This window comes from Magallana gigas, chromosome 5 (assembly GCF_963853765.1).
Source record: "Magallana gigas chromosome 5, xbMagGiga1.1, whole genome shotgun sequence".
NCBI classification, from domain to species: Eukaryota; Metazoa; Mollusca; class Bivalvia; order Ostreida; family Ostreidae; genus Magallana; species Magallana gigas.
The window spans coordinates 26,104,666-26,123,820 of record NC_088857.1 but is presented as its reverse complement, the minus strand read 5'-3'; the positions used below and the strand labels follow the sequence as shown (position 1 = coordinate 26,123,820).

The window sequence follows — 19,155 nt, the reverse complement described above, 5'->3', positions numbered from 1 at the left end:
TCAGATTCAATGTAAAGTACATCTCCATTAATTGTATGAATTACATGCTTTGAGGATTTTGTGGCCAGAAAATGGCCACTTTAGAAGCATTTTATGATGTCAAAATGTTTAGTAATAACAGCCATCTTAAAGGTCATTTGGAATTCACAACATTTGTGACCCATATATGTAGAGAAAACCATTGAGAACCTAATATGAAGATATGAAATGCATTTGGTAGTTTTAAAGGGTTGATTTGCATGTATCTATCAGCATTGAATCTATATCTAGTTATGAAGTCTTTGAAGAACTGCTAGGAGTTACTGAATTTTAATGCTCATTGTCTATTTAATTCTATTCAAGTTTTATCCAAAGCCCTTACGAAGCAATTCAACACACAAGAATAAATGACATTTAATGATATCATTTATTAGTACTGGTACATAAGAATCAGATTCCATCTATTTCAGCAGGGTATAGATCCATGATTTAGAGTCCATAGGCTTGTGTGTAAAGGTTGGGTAGGACATCAGCTACTGATAGAGTAGTATAAAAAAAGGAGGCAGTGGCCAATCACTCAACACAAAGTGACTCCTGTGTCATCTTCTTCGATAGGTAGGGACAGGCCATTGTTGAGCTCCCCAGGACCCTGGGTCTTAGGGCATTGAACACCCTGTCTTCCTAATGTGTGGGTATTATTCCAGGTGATTACACACAGAGAGAACAGACATTGTTCCTTAGGATATAAGATTCTTTAAGTGATTTTTTTTTCTATCTCGGTTGTCTCAGATGGTCAGTTGATCAGAAGACTTTGACAGATCTGTATTAGCACATGTTATAGGGTACCCCCAGGTGGCCGGGGCTTAATGCTACATGATGGTCTGTTTGTAGCCCAAGGGTCCGCCACTTCTTGTACTTTCTGGGTTGTTTTAATTGTTTTGAAGATCTATTGCTACAAGGGCATACATTGTACGAATAAGGAAGAATAATGCACCTTATGCATAATTGATTTCAAGCAACTGTGATCCATATGCCTCTGTATACAGTGAATTTCTATCGGTACATGACATTTTCTATGTGGTGTTGGTTCAGCAGTAAGGAAAGAAATTGAATAAGCCAGGTGTGAGGAAAAATTATATGTATATTATTATTTACACCCCGCTGGATTAAGCCCTGGTCCATTATCGTTGACTTGCATGTTGTGTGTCCTCTGAGATTGATGTGGAACAGTTGGAGCAGAATTTTTTGTACCAGGATATTGTTACATGTCACTCTGGATCAAGATTCCATCCAAGCTGACTGCACATAATCTATCTGCCATATTACCAACACTCTTGACATCCCTAATTAGCAGTCTGAACATGGACCAGTGACAGATATTGTGGGGAATGTGCATTTGAGATTTATCAGGTCTCAGTTTATCTATTAAATTCTTCTGGATGTGTATTGCGTTACCCAGGTTGACTTCATTGTGATAAATTCAACACAAAACTTGAAAGGACTCTTTCTCCCCATGTAAGTTCAATCAGTTTTATAGTTTAGCTAGCAGATTGTTCACAAACAGCAAAAGTTGCTTTTTTATTGATTAATAAGCTATTGTATAATTTTCACTGATTAGATCAGCTTTAATATTCTAACATCAATGATCAGTGGATGGTTAGTATGAGGACATCAAATGAATTCTTTGCTCGGTTTCAGACGTACAGAACTGTTGATGCTGTATCTTTGAAGGTTAATTGATCTGGCAGTTTCTATGTAGTTTCTGAAAACAAACCTTTAATTATTTACACACTTTTGAAAATCTTTAGACTCAGGATCTTAAAAGACTCATTTCAGAAGCATTTGAATATGACAAGCTTAATATATTGCAGTGGTAATAAACACAGTGTTTTCATTAATTTTATGTGAAGAACAATTCTGTTCTTGTAAATGCGGATATGATAGCTATCTGGGTTATAATCATTATAATGGGCCTAGGGGGCTGGAGACAGTTTGATTGATGGCTGCACCCAGCACAATTCATGGTCCCCACCATCACTGATTGTGATGTACCTGGTTATGGTATGTTGAGGGCAATCCTATAATGTATGACTCGTCAGCATGGTCGAGCTCAGCTAGTAGCTATAGATGATGGCTATACCTCTGTATGGACTGTCTTACAATATACGTCGCACCTTGGAGTCTGGCGGGAATAGCTGTACCAGTGACATTTATATCTGTTGCAGTTTGATTCTTTAATATTGGTATAGAGCAAAATTTGAATGCTCAACAGCTATCTGAGGTATTATGTGATGATATGGAAGGAAAAGTATGCCAATTTCGGAATGAATAATGTATTGGGGATAGACCTGAAGCTGAAATCATTATCTAAGTAAAGTGTTTTATTGGTATAGATCATCTGGTACTAGTAGATGTATTTTGGTATGTTGACTTTTTATTCTCCAAAACAAAAAGGTTATTGAATCCATTTAGCTTACACGTAAAGGTTTGATTATTAGAAAATATTTAAAAAGTGATAAAAATTATCCAGAAAGAGATTGTTTCTGTCCGGATATTAGGACCACTTTTTGAGGCAATAGGGTTTGAATGGTTAATATTTGTTTCATTAAAAAAAACCCATAACTTCTTTTCCTTTAAACTTCTTTAATGGAGTATTCTAGTACATGTATTTGTGTTTGCTGTTTATAGGAGATGAATATGTTTTCTAAATCAATAGACAGAGCAATAGGTTTATTTACCCAACAGGGCAGCAAGAAGGTGGAATCAAACAAGATTGTTTGAACAGTAAACTGATACATTGTGTTTTGGTGATTTTAAAAATGGGACAATTTCTACAGCCATAACTGTAAGTGATATAGCTTCAATTGCTATTTTTGTTAGGAATATGAATGCGATTCACTGAGTAGTGGTCCATGAGATCAGCATCTGTTGACAAAGAAACAGCATGTTGATATAACGACTGAGTGGGCATGTTTGTGTAATGGATACATTGATTTTTTTGTCATCTGTGAATGAAACGGGCCAAAGTGCACAACTTTATGGGTGAAACCTCTTGTATCTGTGGCATTAACTTGGGGAGGAGGTTATCAATGGCTATAAGTGTCTGCAAAGAATAAGAAAAAAGACCAAGACATTTGGATAGCAGTTTAACAGTTAATTTATAACATGTTAATTGCTACATGATCTGCATGCATGCTTCATAATCCAGTCATAATGGTTGTATGCGTTATTATTATAGTGTGTAGTATACCTAGTAGTTGACCAAGCAATATGATACACCACAAACAATTATTAATATCTTTTAGTCTGTTCTAAACATGATTTCCATATATGGCATAATCATTATTGTCTCTTGGGCACAAATTTCTACAAGGTGATATGATATGGTAGCCATTTTGATCAAGTGGTTGCACTAAGTACGTGACTTAGACTGTATGTATGGTATATGTACCATACATCACTGGCGTTATGAATACAGGCTAGCTGTGATACAAGATCATGGAAATTTTGATCTTCAAGGCAATGTGAGCAAAGTGCTGCCAGAGAATTCCTTTTAAGCCTGGTATTTGTATACCTGGTATTTGTTGTTAGATGTTTGTAATGGATGATGTCTGGATGACTACTAAGAGTGCATGGATTGATGTGTCATCAGAAAAGACATTTATATGTAATGATTTTAAAGCAGTATGTCGAAGTACATATATATCTCGATCATTTCATCGACATGTGACATACCAAAAACATGCTGCTCGAGTTAATACAGACTCCCTTGTGCTTGTTTGAAACTTTTGATTACTTTGAGATAGGTATGGATCGGATTGATTCAGGGTGTAAAATGGTTTTTTTTTTACAGGGGTTGGAGATGAACTGATTTGAATAGCTGCATCGTGTGTTCACGAAGATGGCGTTCCATGAGTTGGCTCTTGTGACCATAGCAATCAGCATTTGCATTTGTTCTTGCCAAGGTTTGTGCAAATTATAATGCTTGAAGTTAATTAATGACTACAAAGTACCTTTAGTCATGAAATGATTAAAGTTATCTTGCTGTTGACACTAGAATACCCTCGGGAAGGTTAACAGATCATTACATAAAAATAATAATTCAGGCATCCTCTGTGATATTTATGAAAAAAACAATCAAATCTAAAAACGAAAAAAATTAATCAGCATTGAAGTATTCTGCATATTTAGAGAATATTGTGCAACCTACTGAGATTGTCTTTTTACAGTGATAAACCGCCCGCCATCATTACATCAAACATTTGAGCCATCTTATTACATACAAAGAGATCACAGTACTCCAATAACCATCCACTGTAAAGCCCAGAATGGAAATATCACGTGAGTATAAAATCTTACAAAAAAGAGATCATATTCAAATGTATGTATTTTGGGAAAAGCAGCTTTTTATAATTCATCAGTATATATATATTGCATGATACATCTGTGCTGATATCTTGAAGTGAAATAAAGTCTTTACAAGCCTTGAACTACTTAAACCAATATGTAACCTCCCTTTTACCTGATTCTACAGTTATCAGTGGAGGAAGGACGATGTGGCAGTGCGGAATAGTCGACAGGTTGCTGTAGATTCCAAGCTAGGCACAATTGTATTCACCAGAATAGATATGTCAGACTATGGGACCTATCAGTGCTTTGCTAGCAACCAATATGGCACTGCTCTATCACCTCCTATAGAAGTCCATGAGGCTCGTAAGTCAATTAATTTTGATACTTTCTAATACATATCAAGCACATGTTGAACCGATTTTTGAACAATTATACTGCTTAGGTTGCCTCCTTTTTATAATGTGTCCTCTCTCTCTAGGGTTGGGAAGTTTCCCGGCGGATCCTGTTTCTCAGGAGTGTACCAAGTTCCAGCATTGCCTGATCCAGTGTCGGAATCGCCCGGTGTGTGAGCCCGAGTCTCAGTGCCGCGTCGAGTGGAAGAAAGGCCCTGGCACCGACAACAATGTTCGCGTGTCAGAAAGGGTAGCAGTGGATGGAAAGGGTAGGCATGGCTGGGCCTGAATTTACTATCAACACAGAAGGGCAGTTACATCAAATTATAAAATTACAGTAGCTTCTCATATGTTTTTAGTGTGTGATATATAGGTATAAAATTTGAAACATTTTCATGAACATGTAAATTTGTGATTGCACATTTCATTCCCTATTTAAAAAAAAAAAAAATTCAGTTGAAAATGCAAAATGACAATTTATATACATGTAGATCAGAAATGGGCTACATTGCCATACTTTTAAATCTTTATATGCATTGCAGAACAGAATCATAGTTGAACTTATTTCTGAGAAATGTGACACTACTTTAAACGTTTATAAGAACCCAAGAACTACTTAACTGAGGATGTTTCTTTACATTGTAGGTAATTTACATATCCTGTCTGTGACTGATGAGGACTGGGATGGACAGCAGTATGGGTGTGGTCTTTGGAATGAATTGACAAAGACCTTCACTAAAGGCAGCATGACATCTCTCTCCATTAAAGGTTAGTTCAATTAAAGATATCTGCATTAAAGGTTCAAATAAAGGCAGCATGACATCTCTCTCCATTAAAGGTTAGTTCAATTAAAGATGTCAGCATTAAAGGTTCAAATAAAGGCATCATGGCATTTCTCAGCATTAAAAGCTATCAACATGAAACATAACTATTCGTACTGACATGGTCTGTTTGACTTTCACAGACTCTTCACAGAGCAGGATAGAGCCCCTGGGTGTGTACTCGGAGAACACCAAGGCCTTTCTGGGACAGACTGCTGAATTACAGTGCATATTTTCCGGAAGGTTAGTTATTACATTACATGTGAACATAAAAAAAGATATAATTCTCTATTTCTGAGTCAGCTTAGCTTGATCTTAGATATCTTAGTTCAGTTTTTGCCAGCCTTGGTGATCTAGTGGGTATTAACAAACACGTCCTGATCTTGTAGCCCGATTCCAACCATACAGTGGAAGACCCCGGAGCTAGAGTTCATTGACATCTCCAACACCAAGAAGTATGAACTGGCCGACTTTGGGAGGAAGCTGTTGGTGAAGAACCTGACCATCAATGACGAGGGCTCCTACACGTGTATAGCCAACAACAAGGTCCAGCAGCAGGCATTCCTCAACGTCACTTGTAAGTTCACGTCGTCCTGGGTGCAAGTGTCTTGTGATAGTTAACTATTACAGTGAATTTTTTGAAATAGTTCTTTGAACAATTTTATTCATTGAAGAGTGCATATATAAAAAATAAAATTTATTTGCTATGAAGTTCTGCATAAGTTATCCATATTGGTACTCATATCTATTTTATGAGTTTAGTTGTTTGTTTAGTCAAAGCATTGAGAAAAAATTCATACTACGTGTAGTACCCCGGTACTTTCAATTGATTTTTAATGGGGATTACATCTGTATTTCTCCATTTAACAAATATCCATTTTTTTCCCAAGCACCTCCTTTCATCAATCCATTAAACCAAAATCCACAGATGGCTGACACGTATATTTCTGCCGGAAAAAACGTGGTGTTTTACTGCGATACGGTGTCAGTACAAGGAGAAAAGCAGCCGTCACCTCCAATATGGAAGAAAAATGGCAAAGACATTGGTGCCAATAGAGGTCAATAGATAGTCTCTTTTTCTTTATTTTTATTTTTAAAGTTGCTTTTTATTTGTTAGAGGTCATTCAAAAACAGAACATGCATGATAAATGGAATGGTAGTTTAATGGTAGTTTACAGGAAAGTCTTATGCAAGAAACTCTTTACCTCTCTAATAATTACTGAGAGAGAAGGCCACACAATCTATGGCAGTGACTGATTGATAACTATCGATTTCTGTAGTGGAAAGAACAAGCAAAAAGCTCAGTGCACACCTTTCAAATTCTTTTGAAGTCATACAAGTATTTTCCCTCATTTTTTACATGTTTTAATATATTTTTTTTTTGTCATGGATGGTAATGAGCAGATGGGTATAGATTTATTGTTGTTTTTTCTCTCTCAAAATAAAGTTTAATAACAAAAAAACCTCAAAACCTTTATGTTCATTTTAATAAGGAAAACAATTTTATTGAGTGTATATAGACTAGTGGTGATAAGCATGACTTCCTTTGTTTTTGTGTTGTGATTTTATTTTTATTTTGCACAGAACATGTCCTTTATATATCTGCACCTCTTTTATGCATGCAAAAGGGGACTTGTTTGAAGTGACACGTCTTCATGTTTTGGATATTTCAGTAGGTGTAGAATACTCTGTTAGTGCCGACATGCGGGAACTGACGGTGCTGGACACGGAGAAGCCTTCGTCTTCTCGAGCTGGATCTACCGGAAGTTACCAGTGTGTGTCGTCCAACAGCGAGGGCATGATCTTCAAGGATGCGTTTCTGGCAGTTCTTGGTAAGTTTAACAAAAGCATAAAGAATGAATCAGCTTTGAAAAATATGGGCCAGAATAAATCATACAAACAAAAATTAATGATAGCATGAGTCTGCAAGAATGACATTGTTCTTAAAATGTTCCTAAGATTAGATTTTATGTGGTGATGCAAGTGTGTTGTTAAGCTAGTAAAGAGCACAAAATGATCATGCCTACATTTTATATAGATATAATGCAAGTTGCTGCCAGGTAAATGTAGGTTTATTAATTTTGTTTTATCTTTTTAATTCTTAAGTTTGTAGCAGTATGATATTTTTATGTTTGATGTTTTACAGACCCCATAAAGATCCTGATTCGCCCTGAGAACTCTTACCTCATCGACAGAGAGAGTGTTATTTCCTTGGCTGTAGATGCAAGCACAGACCCTGCCCTGAGCTTACAGTACAGATGGAGGTTTAGGAACTCCAATAACCAGACCACTGTACTGACATCCAACACCAACCCCAGGGCTTGGACTCTCTCCGACAGCAACAGGAACCTCACCATCAATGCTCAGGGCCTAAACAAGGACAAGTTCTTCCAGCTGATTGGACGATATTTTGTGGAGATCTATCATCAGTATGACGCAGAATTTGTTCACATAGACGTGGTTACGGATATCCCAGCAAGTAAGTAGTGAGATCAATGGAGTGTCTCTCGCAGTATGATTGACTTGTTAGCTAGTCCTCTTTCTCTGACTGGTTCATGTGAATATCTCTGTAGTATTTTATCACATTATGATCAAGAAAATACGATTATTGTCATGTGACATGCAAAATCAAACACTTTCCGCGTCTTTTTAGGCTTTATAAAATAGTGTTTCTTGAAAAATAATTCATGTATATGCTAGAATAGATTATAACAACTAACCTTCATATACATAAACTAATTGTAGTGCCAGATTATTTGTTTACAGAAAGGCAAAGTACATATATTTTCAGTACATTTTAGATGGTCATTTTTATCCTTTCTTTGAAAAGTTCTTGATCCTTCGAATCAAAGCTTTATAATACCAAATCTATCAGCTACTGGGTCTCTTATGCGTTTTACCTAATAGTGCCCAATTCTCTTTGGTCCTATTTGATACATGCATTGCTTTAATGACTTAATGAATCTGGTAGACCTGTACATTATCATCATTCATTGACCTTCCCATCTGCTGGCTTTTGTTCCTCTAGATGTCACTGACCCAGTACCAACCGGTAAGGAACCTCACCAAAGTTCTTCTCAGTCTCTTTTGGCTTTGAATGTTTCATTAACAACATTTCTTTCATTTTTCAGTTGCTTATTCTATGATAACAGCTTTATATATTTAATTTCATATGTCATAAGAATTTGAAGAAATCAAATTTAATTTTTCATATAGACAACAACAACATATATAAATGGGCAAAAACATGTACCTGTATATAAACATATTGTAATCTTTTATTACATGTATAAGAGTTTTTCAAGATATGAATTTGAATATTATTTGTAGTATCACGTTTTGATTGTTCAGTGAATGGTTTCTCATTGTAAAAGTGGGCGGATTTGGGGACTTGCATGATAGATAAATGAGATCACTGGTAGAAAATGCATGTATAGATCAATACTGATACTGAACTATGGCTTGGATGAAAATTGATAAATGTTTAAGGCTCTTTCTTGATTAAGGTTTTGCATGTATTGGTAATTTATTTGTCTCCCCTTTTTCTTTAAAACATTTTGGTAAAGGATTTGTTTAAGGTGGAATTCTACACCAACATTTTATTATATGGATTTCTACAGTATAATTTCTGAAATATGACTTTGTTGTTGAAAGTAATTAAGCGCATACATCATTCTTTGAACAAAGAAATCATGTTTCAGAAATGATACTTTAACGATCTATAAAATAAAATCTGGGTGTAGCATTCCACCTTAATAGAAAGCATGCATTTGATAATTTCTTCAGAACAAACTTTATGATGTACATAGAACCATTTTAACAAGGCCTTGGACTTTCATTAGAACGTAACAATCTATTTCTTGCGTCAAAACAAGTTAAAAATGACGCTGGTTTCAAGCGAAATATACACCGATTGCGTAGTCTTAGCTCAAAAGCCAGACAAATCCTGTTGATTTCAAAGAGCCGTGGCTGAGTGGCTAGCAATGAAATAGACACTCCTTCGTCACATTGCTGTTTGACACAACTACCCAAAGTCTAAGCTCTTGTTAAAATGGTTCTATTATATGATAGATTTAAGCGATTTACAGTTTTTTTTTTAGTTCTGCATATTATTGAACATTTGTTGTCAATGTTGTACATGTATTTGAGTTAAATGTGGTTGATATTATTAGCAGTAGTAGCATTTATTTAGTCAACCAACAGATTTTTTGTTCCTTGCACAAATGTTTGAAATGACCTGAATTTTGAATGAAATGTTTTACTATAGTATATTTTCAAGTTATTATTGATTCAAAAATTTACCGTGACATTTTACTCTCCTCCACATTGATGTTGTGAAAAAACATTATATGTTTATTATGTTTCTGAGCATTCGATTTGGTTTGTTATATTGTTATGTACATATTTTGATGTATTTTTTTTTTTACTTCTTTAGTTCCACAAGAACCACCAGCCGAGGCCAATCTGTGGTTCCTTGGAATCATTTTTGGTGTGATCCTCCTAATCATTGTCATCATCTTGATCTGCTGCGTGCTGTACCGTAATGCCTGTAAAAGTGGCACTTATCCAGGTGGGTTTTGAAGCCAATTCACTTATGTGTCCTCCTTAATCAACTAAGCTACTCTAAAAGGTTTATCATCCCACTTGTCCAATCGTTGTTCAACTTAACGACTTTTCTGATATATTTTACAAACATGTATCTTGGATGTACATATAAATATTTTAGAAAAAAAAAGAAAATGTATAAGCATTTTTTACTTGAAGCAAGCTCACAGGTTTATGTACTTATTAAATTATGTTGGATGATTGTAGTGGATGAGAAAGAAGTGGCAGCCGGACATGATCCAGAAAAAGAACTGGCTGACAGCGGATTCCATGATTTGTCTCGAGCGTAAGTCATAAAAGTTGAATAATTTTTTCTAAGCTATTAAATTTGAATACGCATGTACAATTGTGTTTAAGCTGTTGAATATGCACATTTATGCAGTCAAATATACATGAAGTTGCAGCTAGTCCAGTTATCACTAAAAGAATCATGAAAATAAATGTATTGAATGATACAGTTTAATAGAATAAAGTTGTGGTTTTTTTTTAAAGTTTACAGTAAAGCATGCTTATAGCAAATTGCCAAGGATAAACAATTTGGATTCATTATATGTTTTATCGGATAAGTTTATACGACCATTTAAAACTAACAGTAATGAAACTGACTTTGCTGTTAAAGTGTGACTTTATTAATTTCGCTGTAACAACTGCATGTATGGCAAGAAAAACAATTTTGATAGGAAGCTTAGTTCTATTCAACATTTTTGGTTGACATGTGCATATTTTTTTTTTTTACAGAAAGTTTTCTTTGTGAATTTAAATAGTTTGAATTTTATTTTTGTGGGAAGGGTCCCCCTTGACCCCCCCCCCCTTCTAGATCTCCACATGGTTGAACACCATGATAACATTGTTCAATTCAACAATGTTGAATTTTCAGGAATGGTTAAAAAATTTATCTGAAATACATTTGTCTAATTTCAGAGATGAAGATGGCCACAAAATGGACAATATATCGCTGTCAGATGATTTTGGCAAACAGATAGAGAGTGATGAGGACAGTATGGGAGAATATGGTGGTGATTTAGACATCAGCAAATTCAACGAGGATGGATCATTCATAGGCATATACGCAGACAAAGTGACCAACAACTCAAAACAGTCAACTGTTTGATAGTTGTGCTCTGTATCACAAGTTGTTTGAACAGACAAACATGTGAACTACCTTGCTTGCCATATAGAAAAAGCTATGTTGTGTAATTCATGAGGACAAAAAATAGTCGACGTATAGCTCATGTGGAATCGCTATGGGATCTGCCTCAGAAGTGCTCTTTCTTCACTGCCAGTGCATTAATCCAGTCAGGAGTGTGTTTGAATTTCCCATTTTGACCAATTCAGAAAGAACTGATGGGATTTTCTATCAATGACTAGTCAATTAACATAAAATTGCCATTAGTTGGGGGATTTATTCCGTGAAAAATCCTGTAGAATGTACAGAATAGACACGTTTTTGTGCTATGTGTTGATTGTGTTTTAATAATGAGTTACCTTGTTACAGTAGTACAGTTTTTTGGTTCCTGCGTCCAGCACAAATGGTTACTAAAAGGACCTGTAAATGAATACCAATTAATCAACATGTACAATTTAAAGAATTTGTGTTTGGATGACCAAATCATTCCAGAAATTATTGGGGCACCATTTTTCAGTCCTTGCTGCATTTGATGCATCATTCTGTAATGACGAACATATTGTTTTTTCCAATTTTTTATTTGATAGCAATCCTCCATTTTCTCATCGTCATTATTATGAGAGAATTGAAAATGCATATATGAATTTATTTATTACATTTTTTTTTTTAATTTGCTGGCCAGAAATCCTTTAGTATGATGAATCCATGTTTGTGGCAATCTTGATATTCTTGTTTTTTTTTTCTTATATACATATATTGCAGCTTCATTGAGATGGTGTGCATTTCCAATTAAACATTCCAAATTTATATGGTTTAAAGGGATATTTTCACTTTTTTTAATATCTTAGAATACTATACTATAGTAAATTTGTGTGGTTTTTTGTTGTTTTGTGTTTTGGTTGTAATAGTTCCAGAATTAATCCTGGTGATATGTAAGAAAATAATTTAATTATGCAACTGATATGACATTTTGAAATAACACAAAGAGCTAACTGAAGAATATGAAATTTTTATTTATTCTTGGTATGAAACTCATCTTATTTTTATATTCCTGATTTAATTCTGGAAATTACAATACTTGCCCTGCATTTGAGTGCAAAGATTTGCTTGAAAAATGCTTACAGATACATGTACTTTTTACCACAATAACTGTCTATAACGTGCATACATGTGTATTTATTGAACTTTTACTGAATAATCCTACTTGTTGAAGTCTTTAAAATCTGTATTTATTGAACAAATGCCTGTATTGATGTGCAATTATTTTTTTTTTAGAATATAACTTGATTTAACTTGAAAATGTCTCAATTTTTAATACCTATTATTATTTATTTACATGTGATTGTCTTGTAGGCCTGATCATAGCATCATCTCAATCTATCATAGAATTTTATGACTTGGACTTGAAGACATATTTTTACATGTCTTTATAGTTTTGATATGAAATCAGAAAACTGTAACGTATGTACTTTGATATATGATCTCAGTGAATTTGATTCGTTCAATATTCACAGGTGAGGCGAATTGTAAAAGAAATTGCACATACCTGAATTTTTGTAAGATGCATGTATATATGCATGAACTAGCTAGTACACTGTAGATTCCTTAATTTACACGAGTACATAATTCTGTAATGCAACCATTTTGCATAAAATCGAGAGAATATGAAATCATGAACACCGAATTGTTATCATTGTTTCATTTAGTTTTCATCTGTTTGAAAAATGAAAGCAAGATTGTAAAATCCGCACGATGCGGTTCTTGTGATTTTACACGGATATTAATAGTTCCTCACGTTTAATTAGGAATCTAAAGTACATAAATGTCGTTGCTGTTGTATTTAGTCATTGTTTATTTAGTTTATTTTTCATTCATATATTTTCCTCTCAAGTTATTAGCAAGCTGTACATATGAATCCACCCATCCAGCGAGGGTGGGGCCAGTGGCATATAATGTGCAATGTTTTTTTTTTCTGAAGTATATAAATTATATATATTTGCAATTTTGTGTCTTGTATTTTTTACTTATCATTAATGAAGCTTGCTTTTGAGGTCGAAACCCTAAATGAAGAGATCAGAACAATTCTTTAAGATTTCATATTCATAGATGAAACATGTGAATATGCATAGGTCATATATAAAATTGAATAATTTGCACTTGAATTTTTATCATTCAACATTCACATACTAAGTTTATCCATAAACTTCCAATCAGTGATGAAAAATTGCTAATATACAGTCAAGATAAGAAAATACAACAGTCAGCAAAATATCTGTGCAAAGGAATGCATCTGTGGTCGAACACGCTAACTGGAATGTAAATCAAGAGACTAACAGTGAATGAAAGGTTGAGCAAATTTACTTAAGGTAGACAACAACCATTTTATTTGAATGGAGGGTGTTGTTGTTGTTTTTAAGACATTCATGGTTATAGAAAATACTAATGTACAATAAAAGCACTCTGTCAGGACTTTTATGTGACCTATTGTGATATAAAATTTATGATTTTAATTAACATTAATTATTTTTAAAAGTATCTACCGGGGGTTGTGCCTAACAAAGTACTTGACAAATTATACACGCTTTGATTGTTCATAAAAAATGCGCAAAGTATTTAATTTTTTAAAACACCTTATAACGGTTGATATTAATGATTTTATGAAATGTGTACGGATATTCTTGCAACTTTCAATATTTGAATATAGTCTGACGTACATTGGGATCTGAGATGTAGACGAACAGCGGCAGCGTTTTTGAAAATTGTTGTTGGAGGAGCAAACTCATTCAAAATTTAACAAGCAAAAAGAAAAAGAAAGCGCAAAAAACAAATTCGCATTCGTCAAAATGGAAAGAGTACGTAGAATCTAAAAGCTTCAATGTTATTCTTAATTTGATACTGCAGTGTAAAATAATTTGTCAATGATTTTCTTTGCTTTTTTTTAACACAAACAGCCAAATCGTCTCCTGTGAGACTTTGAGTCTGACATCATCATGATTACTTCGTGCAGTCCGTGATTTTTGGGAGTTGAACTATGTTCAACCTCCCTAGACTGTCACGCAAACTCAGCGCAAGAAAAATTTGCGTGGGCAAACTACTCAATATAATGTCTATATATAACGTTTAAATAATCCGTGTTAATCGATGCTGATAAAATACATGAACAGATGAATACGATGTTAATAATATCAATTTCATATTTTCTATTCAATTTCTTATTAAATGTTAGATTTATATCTGATTGATATCTGGAGTATAATGAATTATTGTTTTTGTTTATGTTTTGTAACGAAATGTGCTTTTAAAGGTAGTGCTCTTGACGAGACGGACACGGTGGCGCAAAACAGCTTTGCAATGTATAGAGTGTATAAAAATAGTTCATTGTTTGTTTTATACCTTTTCATAAATAGATACCTTGAGTATATTAGAACAATTTGTATACGAATACCTCACAAGTTTTCGTGTGAAAATTCATAAGTTTTACTTTTCGTACACTAAAATACCGGTATGCATACACGATAGTGTCATCAAGTTTTGTTTACACTCGAAGAAGATTGAAGAAAACTGCCAAGAAAATCAGGTTTTTGACAAATCCTATCAATTTGAAAGTCGTGGTAAATGCTGAAATAACGTTTTATTGCACGAATTCGTTTTTTCACCAGAAAGTCAGCAATTCCGTTAGATTAGAATTCGTACTTTCACAAGAAAGTCGGCAATTCCGTTAGATTAGAGCTGTATACCGGTATGTGCAAGCCGATGTTCGATGTTCACGTGTTTTCGTTTTGTTGTTTAGGTAGATTAAGGCCAACGTAAAATCTTCTGATTACGTTTATATCTATGATATAAAAATCTATTTTTTGAATATTTTAGAATTAACCTGAAAAAAGACCTTTGTCGTGATTTGCGTGTTTCATATTTAGTGTGTTTTGTTTTAGTCTGCGAATCTGAAAGTTATAGTCTTGAGTGCACTGAATTTCAAAAGTAATTAATTATCTTTTTTTCAGTGATTGAGGGTGTGTGTGAATGATATGACGTTGATGTTTTATTGGTAAAGTTTGTACTTTATTTGTAAAGAAACGTTCTTAGCCAGCTGAAAAATTTCTAACTTATGGGTCAATGTCAAAGCAAAGTTCTTTGAAATTCTTGTCATTCAGTTGTCCATTATTTAAGCAGGGCCCTTTGAGATGGTGACCATCTCAATGTTGTCTAGTTATTAATGTACAAACTACAAACATACTACCGAAAATAAATTTATGCAAGTTCAACTCCCATGAGTACTTTCAGTACTTTTATTCTTAGGTCGCTGTAGGTTTCGACCGATCAATAAAGAGGGCGTGTCAATTTTTAGTCCTGTCAGTTTCTTGTCTGTTTCAGCTAGCCGCTGTAGATTTTGACCAATCGATAAACAGGGTGTGTAGATTTCAGTTTGGCTGTTTCTATAGGGCTATGAATTAACTACAGGCACGTAGCATCGTTTTTTGAAAGTGGGGGGGCCAGACTCATCCAAAAAATGTTGTCAAGCAAAAAAAAAAAAAGGAAAATTTTAAGTTTTCCAAAATCTTCAAAATCCTAATCCGGGGGGGGGGGGGGGTCAATTTCACTCCTCATTTCCTTATTTTCATATCATTTTTTTTACATACTCCCAAAAAAGTGGGGGGGGGGGGGGGCCAACTCAATGATAATTCAATTTTTTATATGTATATTTTAAAAAATTTGTTGTTGCGAGAAAAAGTGGGGGGGGGGGGGGGCAGGCCCCCCTGCCCCCCCCCCCCCCCCCCCCTGATGCTACGTGCCTGAACTATAAGTTTCCGTAAGAAATAGAGGGAATAATACTTGATATATGTACATAAAAGTACATAAACGTTTCACTTTTTTTTATATCGTTAATATAACTACTGTGGAATCATTAAATTTCGTGGGGTCAATTTTCGTGGATTGCTTAAATTTTACAGGTTCGTGGGGACGTAATTTCGTGTATTCTCTTATATCACAAAAGGAAACATGCCTTATTCCTTTATTTTATTAATTCGTGGATGATGTTAATTCGTGGATAAGGGGTACCCATGAATTCCACGAAAATTGAGCCATCACAAAATCTAATGATTCCACAGTATTGGCCTATCATAGTGCATTACTTTTGATGAAGTCTGTGTAAGAATCAAATATTTATAAAAGGATCCGGTCACGCATAGTCACCAATTTTTCTTATATTTCATACATGAACATACCTAGGTGTAAAACACTAAAAGTTGGTTGCTAGGGGTAATCGTTGCGATGGTAACCTAGGTTACAAATGGAAAAATAGCAAAACTTGCCTACTTTGAAGCCATATTAGAAGCTGCCCACTAATGTAAACTATCAAAGACATAAAACAGCATTTGTCCTATTTTCAATTCTTATATAATATAAGAAAATTGATGGAAAAACCAATACTTTTAAAATATGACCGTGGAAACCGTAACAAATTTTTAAAATCATTTTTTTGCGGTTTTTTATAAGCCGAAAAGGGAAACTATTAAAGTTTTAAATCTTTAACAATGTCCATGCAATATATATTTTATTAGGTCACCTGAGTCACTCAGATGACCTAATGCAATTGGTCTTCGTCTGTCGTCGTGTGTCGTGCTTTGTGCGTTAACAATTTTCCATTTTTAATTCATGGCTCTACCACACCCAGGGCGCCACGGGCGGGGCTATTTATGCAATCAAAGTACTAAAGTACTGACAGGAGTTGATTTTATCGATTATTATTTATCTTAAAATCAACGATATGTTATTTTGCTTGGCAAGTAGTTTATAATCTCTATTTGAATTACGCACATTTCTATAATATGGATTCTCGGACTTTTCCGACAAGAATTTCGAGAAAACCTCTTATGAATCATGTTGTGTAATATTTAAAAATAGTCCAAGAATTGATTCGTCAAACTATGTATCGGTATTCGAAATATTTCTAAATGTGTATGGATCCAACCAATAATAGTCTCGTTCAACCAGATGCTCGGCTGTCTCCGTTAATCTCCGACAAGTAAGATATACCAGGTCACGTGATAGCTTGATGATGCGACCTCTAAATATAGACTGACTCTGTATAGTCAGCCGATGATTGAACGAGACTACAGTATATTGAACTCTGGCGTAGGAATACATACGACTGCAAAACACTTCTAAATTGTTACTATTACTACCATACAACTATTTAAAATCTGACTATTTCTTAGGTATTTAATTATAAATAAGTTTCTTTAAAAAAAAAATGCTTCAGCGAACATTACATCGAATTTATCGATGATTTTCAAGAACTAACTCCTGTCAGCGGTGATGATTTGTGCTTAGGTCCAAACACTGTTTCAGTTTCGGTTTGCCAGAGTAACTGCACAGGAGAGTTGATTAAAATCAACTCCCAAAAAACCATTTTCAAAAATCTTCTTCTCAACTCCCACACATATTAGGAAAAAATTGAATGATGGTTATGATGTCCATGAAGCCCTCTTACAAAATTGTGAAATTCATGGCCCCTGGATCAGGGGTTCAGGATCTAGGGTGGGCCAATATGGCATATAGTATTGAAGTTGTATTAGATCTTAGAAAATCATCTTCTCTACTCCCCTATATATTTGTTAAAAACTAAATGCATGGTTATGGTTATGATGTCCACAAACTCCTGGGTCAGGGGTTCAGGCTGTGGGGGGGGGGGGGGCAATATGGCCATATAGTGTTAATGCATATAATGTTTAAAAATCTTCTTCTCTACTCTCACACATCTGTAAGAAAGACTGACTTCATAATCAAGTTAACCAGGAAGTCCTCTATTAAAATTGTAAATTTTATGTCCCCTAGACAATGGATGTTGACTCTAAGGCGGGGCCAAAATGGATGTATAGTGTTAATGCATATTATGTTTAAAAATTATCTCTCTACTCCCACACACCTGTAGGAAAAACTGAATTCATAATCTTGTAGACCAGGAAGTCCTCTCCCAAATATTTTTAATTTAATGCCCCCCAAGGTATGGGTTCTGAATCTAGGGCGGGGCCAAAACACTTATATAGTGTATTGGGTTGGGATACCTAATGCAGGGTGTGGCTAAAAGCATGGTCATTTAGTGTTAATGTATAGAGAATGTTTAAAAAAGGTCTACTGACATAGAATAAAAACTGACTGCTTATAAAAAAATTAAGCTGTCATCTTTTATAATATTTCATGCCACCTACATGTAAGGCAAGTGTTATGGCTGGGAGGGAGGGGGGGGGGGTATATTTGTCTTGTTATTTTACTCTGCTCAAGAATTTAAATGAAGGAAATGAGATACCCTGGTAATTCACCTACATGTGTATTAAGAAAAAAGAAAGAATGAGGCTGTGTATCAAAGTTGAGATATTGTGAAAGTTAATTAAGCTATCTCCTGTTGCTTCTTCCTAATGGAGTTATCTTCCCTTGCTTCTTCATAATGGAGTTATTAATCATTAAATATAATGTAATTAAGAAGTTGTATGATCTAAAAAACTATGCAAATTTTTTATTTATTGAAAAAAAAACCCCAAGTATTAAGTCTTTATACAAATAAATAGACTCATTAATAGTAAAATATTAATTGGCTAACCATAATCACTTATAAACAGTACATGTAAAATGATTACGGTATAAATACCAGATGGTGTTCAGTTGTTATGTTGAATGAAAATTTGGAGGGATGGGATTAAGAAATGGTAATTATGCTTTTTGTTTAAATGCCCACATATAGAGAGTTTCTGTCTGCTCCTGGGGATGGGGAATGGGGGGTTGATTTAATAAAACATGTCTACTAGCCACCTTGTTTTAGTTTATCTGAAATACACATAAAACCTATCTTGAAAGTTAACAAATATGGGAAAATTATTTTCAT

At 34.5% G+C, this 19,155-nt stretch overlaps 1 protein-coding gene across 10 annotated transcripts in view; it reads left to right on the top strand.

The window, feature by feature from the left end:
- Nucleotides 1-13,275, top strand: part of LOC105333222 (hemolin) — a 36,759-nt gene extending 23,484 nt beyond the window's left edge. For 6 of the 10 annotated variants that reach the window (XM_066083910.1, XM_066083913.1, XM_066083911.1 and 3 more), the window contains 14 exons: nt 3,833-3,944; nt 4,209-4,320; nt 4,514-4,692; nt 4,808-4,990; nt 5,367-5,489; nt 5,686-5,785; nt 5,932-6,119; nt 6,433-6,600; nt 7,216-7,374; nt 7,689-8,021; nt 8,571-8,594; nt 9,978-10,112; nt 10,355-10,433; nt 11,069-13,275. In XM_066083910.1, coding sequence (XP_065939982.1) covers nt 3,881-3,944; nt 4,209-4,320; nt 4,514-4,692; nt 4,808-4,990; nt 5,367-5,489; nt 5,686-5,785; nt 5,932-6,119; nt 6,433-6,600; nt 7,216-7,374; nt 7,689-8,021; nt 8,571-8,594; nt 9,978-10,112; nt 10,355-10,433; nt 11,069-11,258 — 2,037 coding nt within the window. In that variant the 5' untranslated portion in view covers nt 3,833-3,880 and the 3' untranslated portion in view covers nt 11,259-13,275. Of the gene's footprint in view, nt 1-785; nt 1,496-2,111; nt 2,261-3,832; nt 3,945-4,208; nt 4,321-4,513; nt 4,693-4,807; nt 4,991-5,366; nt 5,490-5,685; nt 5,786-5,931; nt 6,120-6,432; nt 6,601-7,215; nt 7,375-7,688; nt 8,022-8,570; nt 8,595-9,977; nt 10,113-10,354; nt 10,434-11,068 lie in introns of those variants that run through there. The other 4 variants (XM_066083916.1, XM_066083915.1, XM_066083917.1 and 1 more) reach the window with 4 other exon arrangements.
- The last annotated feature ends 5,880 nt before the right edge of the window (nt 13,276-19,155 follow it).